At 35.3% G+C, this 25200-nt stretch overlaps 1 protein-coding gene across 6 annotated transcripts in view; it reads left to right on the top strand.

Annotated features, from left to right (window-relative positions):
• LOC138693707 (putative polypeptide N-acetylgalactosaminyltransferase 10) overlaps positions 1–25200 on the top strand; it is a 387765-nt gene that overhangs the window by 79653 nt on the left and 282912 nt on the right. For 5 of the 6 annotated variants that reach the window (XR_011330385.1, XR_011330384.1, XR_011330383.1 and 2 more), the window contains exon 3: positions 7948–8090. Coding sequence is in view for 2 of the 6 variants with exons in the window: in XM_069817537.1 (XP_069673638.1) it covers positions 7948–8090 (143 nt within the window). In the remaining 4 variants the exon portion in view is untranslated. Of the gene's footprint in view, positions 1–7947; positions 9468–25200 lie in introns of those variants that run through there. The other variant, XR_011330387.1, reaches the window with a different exon arrangement.

Below are 25200 nucleotides of genomic sequence, written 5' to 3'. Positions count from 1 at the left end.
TGGACATGGACACGGAAATTACGACTTAAACTAAATCCAGAAAAATCATAGTCAATCAATGTGGGCCATTCACGTTTGTTAAGCACTATTACCATACCAAATTTGTCCCCGATTAAAATATACAGCACCGAAATTCCGTTCAGTGAATCAGTAAAGAATCCAGGTGTTTATGTGGATAAAAGTTTAAATTGGAACATTCAAGTTTCAGAAACCTGCAAAAAAGTATTCTAATTAATACACTCGTTATGCGATTGAAGAATTTTCTACCATTTTCCATGAAAAAAATATTAATGCAAACACTCATGATGCCCCACTTCGAATACTGTGATATTCTGTTTACTGACCTAAGCGTTACTTCGGCGCAGAGACTACAACATGTTCATAATATGTGCGTCCGTTTCGTCTGCAATATTCGCCAGGCTGATCACATAACACCATCCCTCGAAATGTTGTCCTGGCTCCGTCTAGAAGATCGTAGGAAAATCCACTGTCTTTCCCTTGTCTTTCACATATTGCATTTCTCCACTCCTGTCTATCTTGTGCCTCGTTTTCAGAATTTATCCACCCATCATAACTTAGACACATGATCACAACACTCCTCAATGTTATCCATTTCCTCCCACCGAACATCCTCATATTCGTCTTCTTTCACTGTGGCTGTTCCTCAGCTTTGGAATTCCCTACCGAGTAATGTCAGGGACTGTCAGACATTAAACCAATTTAAGAATACGCTAACAAAATATTTTTCTAACAAATCTTTTAACAATAATAGCTGTTTCAGGTTTCTCAATGTTTAATGGTTATATATATATATATATATATATATATATATATCACAATTAAATATCTAAATTATCTCATTATTATTATTATTATTACTATTACTATTATTATTATTATTATTATTATTATTATTATTATTATTATTATTATTATTATTATTATTATTATAACTATTTCTTACCAATGTTTACTATTGTCACACTAACATTACTTATCCAACTTTAATTATTTACTTTCATGTTGTTTTATGGTCTAGATATTAATGTAATAACTATGTAAGCAATTGTATTCAATTAGAATTAGAGTCTGGCTGGGCGGAAGAGAAGGCCTACTGGCCTTAGCTCTGCCAGATTAAATAAATACATAAATTATTATTATTATTATTATTATTATTATTATTATTATTATTATTATTATTATTATTATTACTTTTGCAATACTCTAAGCAATGGAGGCTTTGAAGGGAAATTTAATAACTTCCTAATCATCCTATAGGAACTTGGGCTCTGTAAATAAATGTTAAGAGCCTTTGTTTTCATTTCTAGTGACCACCAATTCCTCTGTACACACCGTGCATCTGAAGAGATACAATTTCTTACTGGTTGATATAATGGCCCAGGAACCTTACTCTTTATACATGCAAGGGCAGTGTGTATCTTCGGTTCTTTCTGCGTAGTCTTGAGAACTCTTCCTCTCGAACGATGCAATTGTACTCAAAGATGCGAATCTTTCTCCTCTTTGGTGTTAGGTCCCGCAGAATCTGTATAAAACGAAACAACAGAAAATATATAATTATAAACTAACAGTAAGAGTAAGCAGGCCTATAACACCACGAATAGAGGGTGCAGTTATGGGGTCTACTAAGCCCAATACAGGCTACTTATCTTTTCCTATAAATAACAATTACATAATCTTCAATTTTGACAGAATATACTGTATGTGTGTAGTTCTGAAGCATTGAAATTGCATATCATCGGCTTATTTTAAAAAATCTTGTAACTGCATTTCAGAAAATTGCACATAAGAACTTTTTATTTTTATACCCAGCTAACAATTGTTATGCATTTGTTGTATACAAAAAGTAGAAGCATTTTCATACTAACGAGGTGTTATCAGGAGACGCATTTTAAAAAATAATAAATTTTGACTTGGTTTTAGAAGTAAGCTGATGATACCTAAGAAGTATATGGTTACCTTGACCAATGGAGATAGCCTGAACTTTGCAAGGTATGGCTTCTCTATTCAAATGTGTGCAGAGGGTACTTGTGAAGTACTTATCTTCAAAATGGTCCGCACACACCGAAAGCTGTTATGCAATTTCTTGGGCAGATTCACCTTTAGGTCTTCTCTGCCCATTGCTTCTAGCCATCCCTTGTATCTGAAATAAAAAAGGGAAATAAAAATAATAGGATAAATATAAATAATATAATGTATCTATAATACAATATAATATAATATAAATATAAATGATGAGCACAGGAACACTATTTCGTGGTACCTTGTAAAATCACTGGGATATGCTAGAAAATGAAAAGAAATTGCTCCAGTGACCTTAAAGATAAAATATAAATAATTCCTCCATTTGTAATACTTTTTTGGTTAGCCTTTTTATATGTTGAAAATTTGTAGTAAAACGGTTTAAGTATAAACTACCATGTCTCAGTGCATCTGATCCCTTCGATTTTCTGCTTTATCTGAGTGATTTTATAAAGAGATACAAACAAGCGTTCCTGTGATTATCATTCGGTACTTTGCCTCATCACACATGACAGAATAAAGTTACTTAAATCACTGAAAATAACTTCTAAAATTGTAGCAAACCAGATAAATCAAACATCGGTGTCGTGTGCAGTAGGGTACCGGAGTTTCAGTACAAAGAATAACTGCAATAGATCCTTCTCTTGAAAAATATCCACCACGTGGTATTGTTAATTTAGATGAATACATAATACAGAAATTAAATATAATACATATATGTATTATGGAATGGCCATGGAATGAGATCGGAGAAACAGAACAGTTCGACGTTATTTATGTGAACTTATTAGTGTCATTTAAGGTGTTTCGACTTATTTTATGTAAGATATACATAGTAATTATTGTTTTTTAAACAAAGTGGTATTCGCATAATGATTTATTGAATGACTTTTGGAAAATAGCGACTTTTTCGCCTTGTTTCCTGCAATGTTGTGTGTTGCTATAGACATTTTATCAACAACGTCCAGGTTTTATTGGTTTTGCATATCGTGATATGAAAGTTTTATAGTTCTGTGCTGTGTCTGATATAAGTTTTGGAATATACTGTAGGTGAGACTATTGCGATATATGAGACTTTACAAATACCATATATTATTATTAATTTATAGACCCTTACTTGGTCAAGTATAAGCAAATCTTTTATATTTCTTACTACATGGAGGCTGCAACAGGAGAAGAGTCAACCGACATAAATAATATTTCTTTAGATACTTGTAACACAACGCAGAGTTCTAATCAAATTCAGTGTGATTATTGTGAAAAATGTTTCTTAAATTCAACATACATATTAGTAAATCCCACCCAGATATTCATCGAGAACGTCTCATTCGTAAACAACCCCGATGTTCAACCACCGTGTGGAAGAACAATTCCAATAATTTAACTAATAATTCTGAAAACGACTCTACTGCTAATACAAGTCCTTTATCCTTCTACAAACAAAATCTTTCTACTTGGAATGATAAATTTAGCGCACAGTTATCCGACAATGTGTTTGATGATGTGACACAGCAATTCCTGATTTTCTTATCCAAAGCAATTGATTATCTACCTGGACCCAAACATCCAACCAGGAAATATTACGAAGCAAGAAAACTAAAGAAAAATTTAAATAACCAGAGGACTTACAGCAGATCCACTAACCCAGAAAGAGCCACAAAACGAGACCGACAGAAAAGAAAAAACAGATTTCTTTATGAGAAAACACAATTTGATTACTTCAATCAACGGCGGAAAGCAATAAGAACAGTACTGAGTCAAAATAAACCAACGTGCAAATTAGATGTCAGCGAGATGCAACAACTTTACAGTTCAAATTTTTCTCAACCAAATAACAATATTCGATCAGAATATCCATCCCATTACACCGAAGCAGAAATACTCGAATTAGATGAAACATTCCAGAAATCTATCACCAAGTCAGAAGTTGCGCTTTCAATATCTCGAATCGCGGTGGACACTGCTCCTGGCCCAGACCACGTCCTGATGAGAGTTCTGAAGGATGATACTGCTGCAGAAATCATCTCCTCCATAGCTACAAGAATGCTCCATATTGGGCACGTACCTCCATGCTTCCAGACCGCAAGAAGTGTTCTCCTTTATAACTCTGGTGACGAAAATGACTTTAAAAACTGGAGACCAATTACTATTTGTTCCGTGTTACGTAGGGTAATTGAATGTGTCCTCGATAAATGCCTTCGGGAATACATAAAATTCAATCCTCATCAGAGAGGATTTACACATTCTCCAGGAACAATAGTTAATACATCCCTTCTCAGGTCCACTTCAATGTCCGCAAAATCTAAAAAATGTGATGCAACTCTCGTTTTCCTTGACGTTAGTAAGGCATTCGATAATATCGGGCACTTGTACCTATCAAACACATTAGATAGCTTGGTTATTCCAAGCTTGTTGAAAACGTTAATTTTGAAACTTCAACTAAATAATTCCACTAGAGTAGAAAACAATCATAAAAAAACTAATCCCATTGGTTTGCGAAAAGGAGTTATGCAAGGATTGCCCCTTTCACCCGCATTATACAATCTATGTACTGATCACATCCTTAATGAAATGTCAGAAGACTCGATCGCTGCCAAATAAGGTTTCAATCTTGTTTCAGGTTTAAAACCTATTACTGTACTTGGTTTTGCAGATGATACTGTTATCATAGCTAAAAACAAAAACTCTGCTTTAGAACTCACAAGGATGCTATTGATCGTTTCAAAGCTATTGGTTTAGATATAACTTACTTACAAATGGCTTTTAAGGAACCCGAAGGTTCATTGCCGCCCTCACATAAGCCCGCCAGCGGTCCCTATCCTGTGCAAGATTAATCCAGTCTCTATCATCATACCCCACCTCCCTCAAATCCATTTTAATATTATCCTCCCATCTACGTGTCGGCCTCCCTAAAGGTCTTTTTCCCTCTGATCTCCCAACTAACACTCTATATGCATTTCTGGATTCGCCCATACGTGCTACATGCCCTGCCCATCTCAAACGTCTGGATTTAATGTTCCTAATTATGTCAGGTGAAGAATACAATGCGTGCAGTTCTGTGTTGTGTAACTTACTCCATTCTCCTGTAACTTCATCCCGCTTAGCCCCAAATATTTTCCTAAGCACCTTATTCTCAAACGGTTTAGATATAAATGTAAATAAATCTGTAGCTATTAATATTTCTCGCGGTAAATTGCATCCAAATCAACTAAACATTTCTGATGACACTACTATCACATGCTTAACTGCAAATGAGCATGTACGCTACTTAGGTGTTAATTTTTCTGATGTTTGTATATTCGATTCCCAAACCGTTTTAAACGACCTGAAAACTAGATTAGATTTGCTAATTTCGTCTCCTTTATTACATCCTGATCAAAAGTTTTGTATATTAAATTCCTCAATTTGCCCATCATTAATCTACACATTTCAGACAATACCCTTGAAAACAATACCCAATACTTTTTTAGATAATGCTGATAAAATTATTAAAAGCACTCTGAAAGAAATTTTGCAACTACCAGCTGACACACCCGATTCTATGATATATACACATCGTAAATATAAAGGTCTTGGTCTTTTTAAGGTATGCTGGGAATCCATGCTACAACACATTAACGGCTTAAGGGTATTACACAAAACTAATGATCCTTACATTACTTCCACTAGGGACCTTATTGAGGAGAGTAAAACATGTTTAAAGAGCCTTAAATTAACTCCTGCTAATTCTTTTTTAAATAATCGTGAAAATTTTGTGGACTCTCGAAAAGTTAGAGACGCTTTAAGAGACAAAGAATTTGAAAATTGGTGTACATTGTAACAAAAGGGTAAAGGAGTGATTCTTAACAAAGAGTTCCCCCCAGCAAACAGCTGGATAAGAAATCACAAAGGTCTAACGCTCTCAGAATGGATAGACGCCCTTAAAATGATAGGCTATGTCGCTCCGGTCCGAGCTGTACCGGGTAGAAGTCGGAATGGTACCCGCTGTAGGCGCTGTCTCAGCGAGATTGAAACTCTTCCCCTATAGTGAGGCCCTTCGCAACATCCGTCACCATGCTGTCTGTTCTATGCTGGCCGAGGCACTGAAGGAAGTAGGGTTTACAGTCCATCAAGAGGTGCAGGGACTAGCCACACAAGGAAGTGTTCGGCGAATTGATATCATTGCCATTAAGAACAACTCGGCATATATTCTTGATCCCACCATCAGATTTGAGACACATGCAGATCAACTGCATGAGGTGGACAGTGAAAAGAAACGGATCTATGAACCAACAATCCCGTTCTATAAAGATAAATATAGCCTGTCCCACATTGATGTGATAGCTCTGATGGTGGGAGCACGAGGTACCATATCCTCCTTCTTTGCCAACACATGTAAAAACCTGGGGCTGACCACAGCATTGTGAAGGAAATAGCCATTAGTGCCCTCAGAGGATCAGTTCAGATATTGAGAAATCATTTGTATGGGAGTGATAATGGAAATTTCAAGTTATCTTAACCGATGGATGTTAATTGGTTTAGATATCAATGCCAATCAATCCGTACTATTATTTTTCTCGTGGTATATGGCATTCAAATCATTCTAACCTATCTGATGATATTTCCCCCCCTTTCTTAACTGTAAATGATCACAAATGCTACTTAGGTGTAAATTTTTCTGACATTTTGCATATTCGATTTCCTAACCATTTCAAATGTATATCATTTTACCTTTTAGGTGTGTTTCCAAATTGTATGTAATACGCTTTATCAAATCTGGCAACCTTTCCATAAGGGAAGCTAAATTTATTATTATATATAGATATATATATATACATATACACACACACGAATAGTATCCGGTATCTTATATAATTTATAATGATGCACGTGACTAGAAAAATCTACAGTACATCAAATTTGTTTAAGTGATAAAATTACTGTTATTGTAAATGAAAACTCACCGTTCACTATCTCGCGATATTTTGAAGAAACACTTATTTGAGTGGCTGTCCTTCTTATTTCTATAATTCAAATATTCACACTTCACATACGATGGCATCTTTCACAGTACACAACAGATACAAGACAAATCAAGATGTCTTCCTTCTCCTTCGGTTCTTTCTTTCACCTTCCTACCTTAACAGGACTGACAACTTAAACCAAAAGCACGCATGCTCATTGTCCATTTCTTGGCATCTGAATTCAGTGCCGGAATGTTGGTAAGAAACGATGGTAGTGTTCGTAGTGTCGGTTAAAAGAGTTAGCGGCGATTGAACCCCTCTATTATATTTAAGTCCTCTTGGTCTGGAATCAATACTCCATTTCATATAGAAATATGAGAACAAATGGATGAGCCATTTGCAATGTATGAGATCCCCTAGAATCCCAAAAGCTATGCTTCACTATCAGTCCCATTGGAAGAGATCTCTGGTACGTCCCAAAAAGAGCTGGGGAGAAAATTCCTCTTTATTATGAGATTGTAATGGCCTACAACTTGTATAGATGATGATGAAGTAGAGGTGTTTGGGAATGCTTCTTGTAGCAAAGGCATAGTGTGGTGGTTTTGGTTTTTGCACACCCACACTGCATATGCAAGGAATTTATCGCCATTGGGTACAATTTAAGAGAAAAATATTATATGCTGACAAACATTTCAGAATATTATTGTTTTACAAAATATCTTAATTTGGGGCTTTATACCTGAAAATGTGCTACATTACATGCTCAGCAGTCTCTTATATACAGGAACACCTGAAATATGCAAAAATATGTAGAATTGATTTTGAACATTCTGCATTACAGCTGTTTAAAATGATTTTACATCACTTGCAAATGGACAGTAAAATATGCAGTTGCATATGACTCCTCACCCTATTAATATGCCATTCAATGAAAGCCTGTGAATGCAGTTAATTTTGCTTGCAGGCTACCCAGGACCATTCGAGGCCTTGTGTGTTATCCCGCAGCTCCCACATCAGCAGAAGATGAGGAGGAGGAGGAAACAACGAAGAGTTGCTGCTGTTCATGTTTGAGATATATATTTTATGGGCTTTGTAGTCGTTTTATGCGTAAGTAGTTATAAATTGTATGTCTAAAGCCATTTTTCAGATAGATCGCCCTCAGCCTGTTCTTATATTTCCCTCCCCACTTGTTCAAAGTTGAGCTGTTACAGTAGTAGTGAATTATATGCACTCCTTAATGTTACCAACCATTAAATCTTTCATTTTGTTTGGCGATCTCTTTCTTTATGTGCTAAAAATGTCTGAATCTCATGCTCCGTCCCTTGGTTCCACTCAATGCTGCGATAATTAAGCACATGTGGTCGCATTTTCCATTTAATTCCTTCGTTTTCCGATAGGCACAACATGCTTAGAAATGTTTGGAGCTGTAGGCGTATTCTAAATTAATCATATTTTTATGGCCATGCAACAGGAAAGGGGTGTACGTTTTTCTTGGTTCTTCTTGTTTTAACACTTCGTCCCAAGAAATTTCTTTTCTTTTGCTGCCACTAAAGTGCACTGAAATTAATCTGTGAATGGCAACAGACTTACTGCAAGCTAAACTCATGCATTTCCTTTGTTTTCTTGAATATAGTTAGTAATTACGAATGTTCTAGAATTTTTAAAGATTATGTGGTATTTTGTTGGAAAGTATATTTAAAGACCATGTTGGGTCCGATAAGCTGTGAGAAATTCCAAAAGTTTTATTAATATGGCTATCAAACTTATCCAATTATATTACAATAACATAAATGTTTTATTTTAACATTTTGATGAATGTTTTCGGTTCAAGGAACCATCATCAGATCCCCAATTAACCTACAAAATCTTATGAACAAAGTATTATAAACAATCGGTGAAACCATGGGTTTTATAAAATAGATTCGGATGCATAATGAATTATGATATCACATATTGAGTCACAAGTAAATGAGTAAAATTCATAATAGTACCATAAAACAGTAAAAACTGTATGTACAAGAATAGAATTGTTAAAAAGTAAATGATCAGTCCACTTTTATGAGTATAAGATTAAGCTATATAAATAGCATAAGCACCATTCAATGTGACTGCATAACAAGATTAACATGAAGGCTGCATTTACAAATGTCAGATCGATATGCTGATGCGAATTGGCAGAGTAGTGAAGAGAGGTGAATATGCAGCTTCATGTGTGGTAAGACTGGAGTAACACTTGAGACATGCGTGGTCTTGTAATCTGAAAGTATGTACAAATTCTTATTTACTATATTGAAAGGATTAATAATGAAAATTATTTATGATTTGTAACCAAATGATGGTAATTCACGAAACACGAAAAGAAGGGGGGCAACCAATTAAATAAAGAAATTACTTACCTAGACGGAGCAGAAGAAAATATATCCGTTCTTGTATAAAGTTCAGCCACAAATGTTGACGAACGTTACGCTTACAAAAGGACTAAGTAACATCAAATTGAAGGGTGGGGGGGGGGGAAGAAACATATTGGAGTATCGGAAGTCACGTGTGTAAGGAGAATTTAAATTATAAAGCAGACTATGTATGTTTGGGAATTGCTCATTCAGAAGGGATAAACCATTATTTAATGCTTGTGAAATATAACATTCTTCAGCAATATGTATATGTGGATTGTCACCCATAGGATGAATGACCTGTAGTGTATTATTTATATTGGTTAATTCATGACCTTGTTCTGTCAGATGGGTTGCAAACTTTGATATTCGTTTACTGTATTTGAAATCGGAAACATTTTCATTAAACTGGGTTGGTAATTTCTGTGAGTTTGACCAATGTATTTGCTAGGCCAATTTTTCCATTGTAGCATATATATGCCACTATTTTGAAGTCGATCTCTATTATGAAATTTTTTATTAGGTATGACGTTATTTAATTTATTATTAGTGCAGAAGGCTATATTCATATTGTGTTTTTTGAAGAAGTTGTTCAATTGGTTAGAAATCGGTCCAAAGTAGGTCATGTTTGTCCATGTTTTTAGGGGTTATTGGTTCAAGAAAAGTGTGTTGAGTTTTTTGTAAGTTGTTGTTACGTTTTTGGAGGAGGCTGTCTACTGTATGTTTTTGGAAACCATTATCTTGGGCTAAACAGATAATATAATTATATTCTTTATTATAATTAGATTTACTTAGTGAAATAGTTAATAATCTATCAATGAGGAAACGAAATTTACTAATTTTATGAGTTTCTGGGTGGTTAGAAAGGCTGTGTATAGAATGATTAGTGAAGGTTGGTTTCCAGTATGTGTCAAAATTAAAACGGAAATGTTTTATAAAAGTTTTGAGGTCTAGAAAGTTTATTGATTGGTTAACAGCTGACTCGGAGGTGAACTTTATGATAGGGTGTAAATCATGAAAGGAATTGGTAATATTTATTTATTTCTCTAATGGCATGGAACATTAACAAATAGTCATCAATTGTCCATCTGATTCATTATCTTAATCCAGGCTTCCCAATAGTTTCTGTTCTGCGAAGGGCCAGGCATCACATTAAGTGGACCCTGTCCATATCTTCATCCAGATTACAGAGCATGCAGGTGGGCGTTTGAAGTAACCCAAACTGATAGAGCTTCTTGTCTTGGCCATGTAAAAAAGTCTTCCAGTTTGATTCTAAACTCATGAGGTATTGTTCCTTCATTTGTAGAGTTTAGAGCAGTGGTATGATACTGATTTGAAGCGACTAGTGAGCATGGCAGCTTTTTTCCTAATGTATCTGCCTGTTCATTGCCAGAAATGTGACAGTGTCCAGGGATCCACAGGAGCTAATTTGAGTTTCCTCAGTGTCTCGCAGCAGTCATGAATCTCCACTGATGCAGCAGCTCAATGGATTCTATGGCAGATCTTGAATCACTCAGGATGACAGTCTTGGAGAATTTTCCAAGATGCAGTAGAAGTTGGTTTAATGCTGTTTGAATGGCTTGATTTCTCCATCGAACGCTGTTTTGAATGATCTGATGGATTTATAAATAGTTGTCGTTTTCTAATGCCAGGCATTTGACAATAAAGTCATTTGACCTCTTGCACTCCAAAATTTTTCAAAGATATTATCATGGCCAGCCACTGAAGCACAGATTTTGAGGTGTTACGAATCCATTTCTTGGTTTGAGTTGCACAATGGGCAGTTAGGGGACTGATATATTCCAATTCTATGCAGGTGTTTGGCCAAACAGTCATGACCTGTTGCCAATCTAAATGCAGCTACAGACGATTTTCGTGGTAAATCGGGAATTAACTGTGGATTATGATGCAGAGACTTCCATTTTTTCCCTTGGGATTGTGTTATCAAATTTTGTTTGTTGAAGTCTAAGTATGTAGATTTAATAAATCTTTTAACAGAGTAATACGTAGATTTAGTAACAGGTCTGTAAGTAGCAGTGCTTTGCTAAAGCATCCACATTCTAGTTTCCCAGGATTCCACAATGGGATGGTATCCATTGGAATACAATTCTTTTATTGAGTGATATTAATTGAGAGAGCATTTTAGTTATTTCTGCTGTTTGAGATGAAGGTGTGTGTTTAGATACGATTGATAGAATAGCTGCTTTGGAGTCTGACAATATAACTGCATTTTTAAATTTATTGATGTGGCATAGAAGATTCCTGAGACTTTCACTTATTGCAATGATTTCTCCATCAAAACTTGTTGTTCCATACCCAAGAGATCTATAAAGTGAGAAGAGACAGCACGTAACACCTGCACCGGCACCTTGTTCTCTGGAGATCAAGGATCCATCGGTGTATAAATGAAGCCAGTTTTGTGGAGGGTACCTAATATTAATTGTCTCTAAAGACAATTGTTTCAGTATTTCAGTGTTTACTTCTGATTTCAGTATTTCTTCTGTTAAATTTAGATTTATAAAAAATGAAGATGTAGCTGTATATCCCTGTTCCTGCATTTGGGTAACCATGTATTTGTGAGCCATCTGTGTATATTCTGAGCCATTGAGGTTCTGGGTATTTACTGTTGATAGTCTCCAAGGCCAAAAGCTTTAGACTCATTGTGTCTGTTCCTTTTTTAAAAACACTTTGGTTTAGGTCTGTGAAGCAGTCATGGTATTCTATTTCAGTTGGATTCTGTATCATGGGTTGGGGTTCATTGGATATAATTGAATATAGTTCTTTTAGCTTACGTACTTTCTTCGCAAATCCATGTTGTGTTTTGGGGTTTCTTTCTTATTTTCGTATTTGTACCAGTATTGACCATCCGATAGTCTGATTAGCTCTTCATACAACAGCATGGATCTCTCTGAGGGTCAACATGGCATCCACAGCAGTTATTTTTACAGTCTTAGAGTCGACCAATTGTGTGTTTTACATTCCAGGAAGAACATACTTTTGATATGTAGTGCTTAAAGTTGAGCGAGCACATTCCCATTTGCATCCTGGAAGGCGTTTTAGGATCCTCAGTTGGTTTGAAGTTTGGGAGCTAATTTTCTCCACTTGTTGTTTCCAGGATAACTTATTATCAAAGGTTACGCCCCAGTCACCTCCCAGTCAGCTGTTAACTGATCAATAAACTTTCTAGACCTCAAAACTTTTATAAAACATTTCCGTTTTAATTTTGACATATAATGGAAACCAACCTCCAATAATCATTCTCAACACAGTTTTCTAACCACCCAGAAACTCATAAAATTAGTAAATTTCGTTTCCTCATTGATAGATTATTAACTATTCCACTAAGTAAATCTAATTATAATAAAGAATATATTTATATTATCTGTTTAGCCCAAGATAATGGTTTCTAAAAACATACAGTAGACAGCCTCCTACAAAAACGTAAGAACTCAACACACTTTCCTTGAACTAATAACCCCAAAAAACATGAACAAGCATGACGTACTTTGGACCAGTTTCTAACCAATTGAACAACTTCCTCAAAAAACACAATATGAATATTGCCTTCTGCGCTAATAATAAATTAAATAACGTCATACCTAATAAACTTAATAATAATAATAATAATAATAATAATAATAATAATAATAATGGCTTTATTTAACCTGGCAGAGTTAAGGCTGTAAGGCCTTCTCTTACACTCAACTAGGATTAAAACTTGCTTACATAGTTGAACATGCAACTGAATCGGAATTAAGTAATTACATACTGATACATAATAGAGATCAATTTAAAAAAAGTGGCATATATATGCTACAATGCAAAAATTGGCCTAGCAAATACATTGGTCAAACTCACAGAAATTACAGAACCCGGTTTAATGAACATGTTTCCGATTTCAAATACATTAAACGAAAATGAAAATTTGCAACGCATCTGACAGAACAAGATCATGAATTAATCAATATAAATGATACACTACAGGTCATTCATCCTATGAATGACAATCCACGTATACAATAATGTTATATTTCACAAGCATTAAATAATGGTTTATCCCATTTGAAACCTGTGAGCAACAGTAACAAATATGAATGATACTCGGGAGGAAATTAAACACAGAATAAATATGGGAAATGCCTGTTAGTATTCGGTTGAGAACCTTTTATCATTCAGTCTGCTGTTAAAAAATCTGAAAGTTAGAATTTATAAACAGTTATATTACTGGTTGTTCTTTATGGTTGTGATCTTGGACTCTCACTTTGAGAGAGGAACATATGTTAAGGGTGTTTGAAAATACGGTGCTTAGGAAAATATTTGGGGCTAAGAGGGATGAAGTTACAGGAGAATGGAGAAAGTTACACAACACAGAACTGCACGCATTGTATTCTTCACCTGACATAATTAGGAACATTAAATCCAGACGTTTGAGATGAGCAGGGCATGTAGCACGTATGGGCGAATCCGGAAATGCATATAGAGTGTTAGTTGGGAGGCCGGAGGGAAAAAGACCTTTGGGGAGGCCGAGACGTAGATGGGAAGATGATATTAAAATGGATTTGAGGGAAGTGGGATATGATGATAGAGACTGGATTAATCTGCTCAGGATAGGGACCGATGGCGGGCTTATGTGAGGGCGGCTATGAACCTCCGGGTTCCTTAAAAGCCAGTAAGTAAGGTATCCCATTTGAGTGAGCAACTCCCGAATATATATATAGTCCGCGTTATAATATAAATTCTCCTTACACACGTGATTTCCAGTACTCCAATACGTTTCCTTCCTCCCCCCCCCCTCCACCTCTACCTTTCAATTTGATGTTACTTAGTCATTTTGTAAACCTAACGTTCATCAACATTTGTGGCTGAACTTTCTACAACGGATATATTTTCTTCTGCTCCGTCTAGGTAAGTAATTTCTTTATTTAATTGGTTGCCCCCCTTCCTTTCGTGTTTCGTGAATTAGTTAGCCAGCATCGTGCTTTTTACCTATCATTTGTAAGAAGAGGAAATTCATAGTGGAACACGTGTGTTGTCAGCAAATAGCTGGATGACCTACGAAGATAGATAATGCACAAAAACTAATAATGATAATATATTATATTATATTACAAAATAACTGATTTTATACATTAATGTGACATATTATTGAAAATATCGTCACTGTCATGAAACACACAAAAGTGCAATTAGATCTTCATCAAATTGTTTGTACGACGAAAAATAATTGCAATATCAACATAAAATTCATATGGTAGATAGTGCTAACTTAGTACTACTCATTGCAGTAAAAATCTCGATTTCGCTAAAAATGTCAAATAGAACCTCATTTTTCTGAGCCCTCACAATGTTGCCAATGTGGAGGGGAGGTTGTACGATCATCCACTCCTTCTCTTTATCTTTCTTATATTGGCTGCTTTAGCCAGGTGGACGGCACATTGAAAGGATTGGGTGTGTGCAGTGGAAGACTTTTAGAATGAATAGTGTGAATTTGTAAAACAAATATAATTAACAATAATAAGTAACAATGTACATAAATGAAAAATGAAATAACAAGAAACATGAAATAGATAAGTGAAAATAGGACAAACTAATCTGAAATGATATCCCCAGGATATGTAAATCATGTAAGTATCACAAGACTGAGGCCAACACACTTATAAGTGATTAAATCATCTAATATGGCCGTCTCTCGACCATCAGTGACTAACCTATTAACCATATGTTCATGAACCACTCTCTAAATATATATATATTAACTATCTGAGTATGAATCTGAACACAACAGCCAGCCAGCACATTAACTTAATACATGATCCATTCGACCATAGATACCACTCAGTCTGACTAACCAAACTAAAAATACATGTACACTCAATAAGAGATAATCTCTACCCAGCATAAGGCATTACATGACAGATCACTATACATTACCCATTGCACATATTGGTCACATAAACTGTGCAAATAGCACCAACACAAATCTCTGCACTTTACAAAATGAATACCCAACGGAGAGAGAGAGGGATGGAGACAGATGCACGTAATAAGTAACGGACGATAATTCCAATTTCAAGGATCATTTAAATAGCAACTAAACTCGACGCACATGATATGAAAATAGCGGCGAAGGAAAGCGACAATCAAACTGGAGCAGGGAAAACACTAAAAGCATATGTGAGACCGTAATCGCTGCCTTATCACTCTAACCGTCTCGGAACATGAACTCACATTTCAAATCATATCTCCTTACATAATTCCCAATACAATTTACCTCAAACACATATATCTCACAAATATGTTACTCGATGCAAATACTAAAACTTGCCCCCAAGACGTATCACTAGCAAGCGATATTTCAAACTACGATCCACTAAAATCCCAAACACACACGACGCAATTTAACTACTCCACTGATCTATCTCCAGCATGTACAAAGCCCGAGTCACATTATCTATATCTGCCGCGTACCAAAATGCTAAGTCTTGTTAAATGTTTCTGTCGTGTACGAGAGCTTGAATCTAAGGCAATTGTTTCCGAATATCTCCGCGTACGAGAGCCTAAATCTTATTAAGTGTATCTGCCGCGTACCGGAACCCAAGTGACGTTCCGTGTATCTCCGTTAAAACAGGTAAACTCTCTCCCCCTCTATCCTCGTGAGACGTAATGACCCGGCCAATAGGATTATTTGGAAAGAACAAATGAAGGGATTGATAGCGCTATCTATTCTGTGACGTCTGAGAGCGCTCTGATGGATGAAGTGACGTAGTAGGTAAACGGCCATGGTAGTAGGCACGGCTCACCAATGATAAGGGAAAATTATATTTCCCAGCAACTCCCACCTCCATCCCCTACTTGAAATGGAAGGAGGTGAAATTAACTTCGGACATAATGATGTTTTCTTTTTTCATATACTATTAATGAATTATTCTATAAGCATTCATATTCCTGCTTAATATTAACTAAATAAAAATAGGTTACCAATAACAAAAGAAAACCTTTAATACAAAAAGGAAAGGAATAGGGAAATTCATTGCAAATGCTACATGGGATGTTAAGGAGAGAGAATGACTTTAATATTGTGAAAAACCAGTGAATTAAAAACAATATGTTTACTGTAAAATACATTTCGATGTGTGAGAAATATATATTACATAAAATTTAATACGAATTTATGCTCTGGTGCACAAGGTTTTCAAGGGGCAAGGATGGTTAAATGTGGTGGAAAACCAGTAAACTTTTAAATGAAAAATGTTGGTTTAAAATAATCTTTGAAATTTGAAAATTTCATCACACAAAATTTTAAATGTATTTAGAGCCTTTTGTCTGATTAGTTGAATATTACATTCAGTTTCTAGGGCAACAGTGATGTGGTTTTTGGTACTCCTAGGCATAATCTTAAGGCTGAGTTTTGAAGAACAGAAATTTTTTGTAGATGAGTTGCTGATGCTCCTCCCCATATTTCACATCCACAGGTCAATTTTGATCGTATATAAGCATTATAAAACAGACGCATTCCAAAATATCAAGAAAGTTATTTCATACCATGTTCATCCTCCTCCAGTCTTGACACTGAATTGCTAGCTATTGATGCTGCTCTTCAGTGTGTTACTCAAATTCCTGAAAAATCTATTTGCATACTTACCGACTCCAATTATATGATTAAATATGTACCAAACCTAAGTGCACATAGAATTATTCCACTTCGGAAACAACTAAGTAAACTAAAAGAACTCCAAAAGGAAATAACATTTCAATGGATACCTAGTCATTGTGGTATACCTGGAAATGAGAAAGTTGGTAATATTGCAAAACAGGCAACATACCGTATTTACAACCAAGACCTCTTCAAGTGGTATCTCTATCCGTGCATTTGCTTCAGTGAAGTCTCATTTTACAAACCTATGGATCAACAATTGGCTCTCTTCTGACAAAGGAAAAATTTTACAGTCTGTACAAAAGAAACCAAATGACCTGGAAATGTACAAAAACTTGCCCTAACAAGAGCCAGAACAGATCACATTGTCACTCAATTATACCTACACCGATTTCACATTTCTGATAATCCTACTTGTCTGTGGTGTAATAATCATGATGAAGATCTGGAACACATTCTTCTATACTTCCGTCCATAAACCACAAAAGAAGTAAATTAAAATCATCAGTACCAGTTGCAGAAGACACAGCCCTGCAGTATATATTGACTACACCCCAACTCTGGCTACTAGCAACAGGCATCTATAATGAACACCGATCAAACTACCCCTCATTTCTCGTGTGTGTGTGTGTGTACGTGTGTGTGTTTTTTTTTTTTTTTTTTGCTCTGGATTTCACAATGAAGTCGTCATCCTTCTTGCTTCCCCACATTTACAATAAAAAAGTGGTCTTCCAATGGATCCCGGCCCACTGTGGACTGAATGGTCACGAGAAAGCAGATATGTTAGCAAAGAAAGGAACTAAAATCAGCTTAAAAACAGATTACAATAAGAAGTTTGATGACACAAAATGTGATGCACATTTATGAACCTTTTAGCTGTCACTTTTAAAGCTCTGGTGCACATAGTTTTTAAATTACACTAAACTTTGTTTGAAATTTCTGGTAACTTTAATTGTTTGCTTTATTCTCACACAAAATAGTTAATAACTTTATATCTCCGGAACTATTAATGTTATATGCATGATATTTGAAACACACATTCTTAGGCTATTAGGAAACTTTTCTGTGTAACAGAGATTTGTTATTTTGTTACTTACTTACTTTTGGTTTTAAGGATTCCAGAGGTTCATTGCCACATTTACATAAGCCTGTCATCAGTCCCTATCCTGAGAAAGATTAATCCAGTCTCTACCATCATAACCCACCTCCCTCAAATCCATCTTTATATTATCCTCCCACCTATGTCTCGGTCTCTCCAAAAGTCTTTCTCCCTTCGGCCTCCCAACTAACACTCTATATACATTTCTGGATTCGCCCATATGTGCTACATGCCCTGTCCATCTCAAACGTCTGGATTTAATGTTCCTAATTATGTCAGGTGAAGAATACAATGTGTGCAGTTCTGCATTGTGTAATTTTCTGCATTCTCCTATAACTTCATCCAGGGGCGTATTTTGCGGGCTGCCGGGGCTACCGGCGGTAGCCCAAGGAAATTACAAAAGAAAAAGTTTATAATATAACATAATGTAATAATTTTGTATTATTAGTTTTACCATAGTAATTAAAATTAAAGTAATTGTTAGATATATTTTGTGTAATAATAGGGTCAGCGGTAGCCCAAACCCTTTAACCAGTATACGCCACTGACTTCATCCTTCTTAGCCCCAAATATTTTCCTAAGCACATTATTCTCAAACAACCTTAACCTCTGTTCCTCTCTCACAGTGAGAGTCCAAGTTTCACAACCATGTAGCATACGTTTTTAGAAAAGTTTTTATGACCCTTAATTTTGCAGGTGTCTATGATCACAATAATTACAAGCTACAAATCTCTTTCAGTATATTTAGTCATGGATCTAAACCAGGGACAATCGTGTTCACATTGATTTCATGCAGGCATTGCCCCTGTAGTTTAAAAAACCCTTCGTGCTCTTCTGTTTGATGGGTTTTCTATAATGAGTTTTAAAACAGCTCATAATGAATTATTATTATTGACGTAACATGATATGGACATAGATTTTATAATAAATGTTTAATGATGAATTTCTGTGAAGTTACATAGTAAAAAGGCAATATGAATACTGTATAATTTATGAATCTGATATACAGTAGGTTACCTTTTTTATAATCATTAACACTTTTGTTAAATGTAAATAACATGCAAAACAGACATTTCAAATAATATTACTGATGTAACATTCACTTGTTACTGACATAATCACTGCAAATTACATTTATCTCTGTTTAACTTATGGAAGAAATTTATCGTATTTAAATTACGATCAGAACAGTAAAAATAAGTATTAGAATATAAATGGACGATTCTCCTGGACTTAGTAGATATTGTAGAGTTTTCCAAGACGATATTGTACACTTTTTTGACAAACAGAATGTGGAAATATTCTGTTCTTCGCTGTGCATGGCATCTTCCAATATGGTTCTGTTGAATGTTAATGCTGCTCCTTTTACATGTTACACATCATCAGTGACCAATGCATATGATTTTGTACTGTTTAAAGTATTCAAAACAGCTGAAAATGTGATAATACCCTTGTTCACTCAATGTGTGGACATTTCATCCTTGTGTTTTATTCCAACATTTTCTGCAAAATCTTTTTGTAATAGCCTACAGCATGTTAGGTTGTAAGATTTCCTTTCAGATATTTTATTTCTTGCAGTTGTGTTTTTGCATAGAAACATAGTTTGCATAAACCCTTAAGATGTCTGATCAATATATTTCTTGCAGTTTCAGGAGGACAGGTGACTGCCTCCATTTTATGTGTCTGTCCACCTGTACTATCTGGGAATAGATTTGTTATAAACTGTTCAGTATTACTACATTTGGCTTTCCAAGTAGCATGCGATATTCTAGTCACATGTGGACATTTCTAATAATTTATTAGTAGAAAGGATATTCCAGTGCACTTGCATAATCCGTCAGTAAGAAGGTCCACATTTGACAACAGCAAACATTTTTATCTTTATCAGAAACTGGAAGTATATACTGTATTTTGGTCGTAAACTAGCAAACTTAGATTTTTTAATTGAACATTGCATATTCACTTTTAATAACTATATGCTTCCATTGCTGTCATCATGAACACTCTCTTCTGTTTTCTTTCTTTTTCTGGATCTTTAATGATGAAAGTGACAAAATCTTTGTGCTCTGGAAATACAGTAGACTCTAGACCACTTTCGTAAAATTGTGAAACAGCTGAATAATCATGAGAGTTTTCACCTTCCTTCTGCTTAATTTCGCAAGTTTCTATGACTCCAAACTTTTCAGCAAGTTTCTTCACAACAGCACGTTTCTTTCTTGGAGATGTTGGTAATGACCTTTGTGCTCGATGTACTGTCTTCCCCAATGACTGAGACTTGGATGTGAATCATATCCAACATCTCTTAACATTGCTTCAGCCTTTAATTTCTCTCTGTACTTTCTCATTCGTAATTTACTATTATTTTCAGTTTATTTTTTCTTCTGCACTCTAGACCATTTCTTTCTTAAAGTGGTTTCTGCTGTGCATTCTTTTCTTGATTTCTTAATTTTTTCGTCACTTAGCTTCTCCCTGTATTTTCTAACCTTTTCAGCAGAAGATTTTGGAGGATGTTGTCCTAAACCTTGATATTTGAAGTTGATAATTAAAGAGTGTTACGTCAGTAACATCAATAGCTTCAAAATTAGTTTCGAAAAAAAATCACAGATTGCATGAGCTGAATGGTAATTAAGTTTGTTAGAACCTGTATAGTCTTCCCTGATAACAGTCACGCTGTCCCCGCAGTGTTCAGGCTTAGGGTGAAGCATGCGTCTTGCAAAATATACATTACTTAAACTGATTTATTATTAATTAAAGTATTAAAATACTCTTGAACCATAAATGTAATAAAAACATTATGCAAAATTATTTCTTGCAACTGAAAATAATAATGTGGACATGTTTACAAAATGGGTGTTTGTAAATGTGTTTAAAAGATAAGGGGATAAAAATAATCATAATTATAATTGCTATTTATGCAACAAGTTGCGAAATAATAGCATTTTAAGCATGACAAGTGAAGATTGTCCAACACGGCAAGTGCTTAAAACACTGGTTTCGCATGTATTTCGTGCAAAATATTTTGAACAGTCACTCGAGAATCCTAAATGTATTTATATTTTAAAGAGAATGAAATTGTTGATTCGTTATCACGCAATGGCGAACTTATGATGTTGAAGACGAAAGTGTATTATATTCGTATAAAAAGAGATAGATTTCATGGCCTTTGGATATGTAGTGATTGTTTTGCTGGTTGTTATGAAGTTGTTTTCTGCTTGTTATGTAATTTGGAATATACAATTATTACAATGAAAGTGATAAATGTAATTAGAAAAGTGAGTGATTCGGAAGTGAATCATTTATATATCAAATCTCCAAATGTAATTTCAATTTTAAATAATTGTGTTGAGAATATTTATAATAAATAAATAATTGGAATTTATGTTTTCAGTATTTCTAATTAGTGTGCTTAAAAGTACTTCAGGCATGGAAATTTACTTTTTAAGCATGCTAATATATGGATGCAGAATTCAATGAATTTTTTATGCTAAAATGAGAATCGAAAAGTCATCACCATGAAACGAATGTCTAAAAAATAATTATTTCTGAGAAATGTTAATCTTTCGAAATGATAATTGTTTCTCTTGAAGTCGTCAGCATCAGCCTCCCTGTATTTACTCAGTTGCATACCGACACCTCTTGTAAGGCACTGCTCTGTATTATATCCCAAAATTGTTAGTCTTAATTATGAAACAATCTGTTTATCTGTATCCAATTAGAACTTCACAGAACATTTACCTTCAATAAATAGCAATACTCTCTAGTTACTGCTAGCCTCTTCATATAAACAGCATAAAACACATTCTTATTATTTTTGCAGCTATCTGTGTTTGAAGCTTGTAGCTATGTTTAAACACAGGTGTAACGTGGCTTTCCCGCAGTGAACAGTTTCTCAAACTCCAACCCATGGAAGTTATCCTTCTGTTCTGCAGGACTGCTTCTATTCCAACAAATGTAAATCAAATATTCAAAGTTCGTGATTTCGCACCCAGCTAAACTTCACATTAATTTGGAAAGTAATCAGTAATGACGAGGATTCCTCTGCTAAATTTCATATCCATATGTCCTAAGTGAAAAGCTCTGAGAGGATTGCCTACAGGTTGTCGTTTGAGAATCACTTGTGCAAAGGTTCACACCCGTGGCACTGGACAGAACCAGAAATCTGGTGATGTCTGGTGGAAACCATCACCTTGATGAGGTCTGGAAGCTTCTGGTTTGGTGCCGGCTTGAAGGTGAAGTTCTGCAGCAGGACACTAAGGATCAACCACATGTTCTGCAGCCAAATGTCTGACCCACACACACACACACACACACACACACACACACACACACACACACACACACTTCCCTGCAATACATTTCGAAATTATCAGATGGTACAGGAAAAACATTGACGAGAAAGTGTACTAGTGAGCACTTGAGTAAGTGAATAAGATACTGGGTAGTGAACCAACAAATAAATTAGTATGACTTGAGGCTTTCCCGGCGTTTGATATAGAATAACTCTTCTTGGGTTCTCAGCCAGGTGAGTTGGAGATTAGATTCCAATCTTTCGACGGCTAGCTCTGCCATCTTCTTCAGGGAAGAAGCGCATGTATGAGGGATTATGTGGTTGGAGTTGTAGGAAAATGGACGACGTAGGTATATAGGCCTAATGACGCAATAGAGGAATGGGGCGCGGTGTTGCATTCACCCGTGACTCACATCGGACGCAGGAGCAGCAAAATCGGAATCCCAAATAGAAGTTTATTTTCGAAACAAGTCCAAGGTTATAATCTATCCATCTGTGAAGATTCTCACCACCATAACTCTGCCGAATGTGCAGCGGGAAGAAAGCTGATGTAAGTAGAGCAGAGAGGTCACCAAATTCTAACTGCAGTCCAAACAACACCCTTTACCCTCGAGCATATGGATGCTAGAGCCCGATAAAATGTTAAAGAAAAGAACATCCAAATTGGCTACTCGGAGGAGACTTTTTTAGAAAACGAGAACGAAAGGGCTGAGATTCCCGCATGCTTTACTATAAATCATTCCACATTAAGAAAAAGTCATTGGTTTCATGGACCTTGCAGAGCACATTGTGGAAGCTGTGGCAGGCAGGCGTTTCTGTGCCAACTGATCATTTGATCGAACAGCCCTATATGCTCAATGCGTTTTTCTTAACGTGGAATAAGTCTATAGCAATCAGTAAAAAAAATGAGCTTCTCCACCATTCCTGACAGACTTTACGTGAGATAAAAGTTTTTGAGCCTATCAAAAGTTGTTGCTTTGTCAGCTGTCCGAAGACAGGTCTGAATCTCATAAGTGACACCAATAAGTCATCACTCATGAAGCAACTAAGCCGGAAGATAATTGGGTAGGTGACCAATTTCTTTTCCCCTCCATTGCATACATCGCCGACTAGCTACATATTACATTAATCAGACTTCAGAATTATATGATACAAACAATTGTTCTTCCTCTGGCACGTATTGTCAAGTGAGATGTACTGTCTGATAATAGATGTACATATCAGCCAGAACCTCAATCAGAGGTACTATCAAAAGTGGCTGGGAATATTTCAGCCTTAATTCTGCAGTAGCCAACGACTGGACAAGAAGTGTATGGTTACAGAAGTAAGAGAATTGATAACTTGAGTTGTCAAACGAAAAGACGAATAAAGGATTATGAGAGTAAATAAATAGGTCTATACAAATCAGTTTGCTATTATATCACTGTCTCTATAGCACTGATGAATTCTTAGAGTTGCTCTATCTTAGATCTTGTCTTCAAGATAATTCAGAGTAGTTAGATGAGAGTCTATTCTACAATTTTACAAGTATTTGGTTTACACACTGCAAATGGTCCTTTTAGCTGAAGTTGGCTCAGCCTATAGTTTTCTAAAATTAAGTTCCAGATTTTGTGTATTTGTATTTAATATTATAGTCATTTATTATATTTAATATAGCACTGACGAAAACGAAAATAATGGCTTTTAAAGGAAAGGACCCAGTGAACTCAAAAATTGTAGTTGATGTTAAAATTTTCAAGCAGACGTCACATTTTAACAGTCCAGGTTACAATGTTTATTATAAGAAGGGTATACATGCAGATGGGGCTCATTGCAATTTTACGAAAAATTGGTTTATTGGCTCCGTCTATAGCATTTTCAGAGGACTTTCATTTAACATAAAGTGAACTGGAAAAAAAAAAAAAAAAAAAAAAAGACTAACAGCGATTAGTTCATTTTAAAAAACACTGAAATTTAAGGGGACCTGGTAAGCCAAAAAATCTTGAATTTTTCATTTTTCATTTATCTTTCAGATGAGCCATGATTTAAGTTTGTATCTTATTCCTAAGTATGTTTTTTTTTTTCGGTTTAAATGAACAGTGACATTTAAGTGGGCGTGTCCATAGGCGGAGAGAGGACCATTTCCTTGGGGTGGCAAAGAAAGACATAATTAATTACCTCCTCCTCCGTTATAGCTTGACCGTGGTACAGTATATTGGAATATGATCAGTTAATAAAGGTATTTTCGGGGTGAGGGGCATGTTTTTTACAGTGTTACATCCATATCGGCGATGTTTCAAACCGAGTTGTATAGGGCTTGAACTGTAGGTCTGCTACAAATTATAATAGGGCATAACTTAAAACAATCTCCCTCTTTTTCTCTCTCGTGCAGAAACACATGCATACATCAATAAAACTACGTAACAGTGCTAACAGAAATATTTTTATATGAAGCTTACCTTCCGAAGATATATGAAATGTAAATTCTAATAATTATTTTATTTAATCTCATTTTTTAAGTTTACACATTATACTGGATCACTTTTCTTTTTCCTGCATTGTCGTGCAGTATGTTATTCATACATTTCGAAGTGGTGGCCTCAACAACTGCAGACTTCAAAGACAATAGTACAGGCTGTTACGAAAGAAACATTACAGTGCTTCCATTCCTCAAATGAGGTAGTATAGGAATTCTTATACATTCAGAAATTTAAAATAAATAGAGTATTATAGTCCAGGCACATTATCATCAATTTAAGCACAAAAACTTAATCATAAACAAAAACAAAAAAAAAAAGATCTTTTGA

This window comes from Periplaneta americana, unplaced genomic scaffold (genome assembly GCF_040183065.1).
Source record: "Periplaneta americana isolate PAMFEO1 unplaced genomic scaffold, P.americana_PAMFEO1_priV1 scaffold_18, whole genome shotgun sequence".
NCBI lineage: Eukaryota > Metazoa > Arthropoda > Insecta > Blattodea > Blattidae > Periplaneta > Periplaneta americana.
This window is presented reverse-complemented; position numbering and strand designations above follow the sequence as displayed.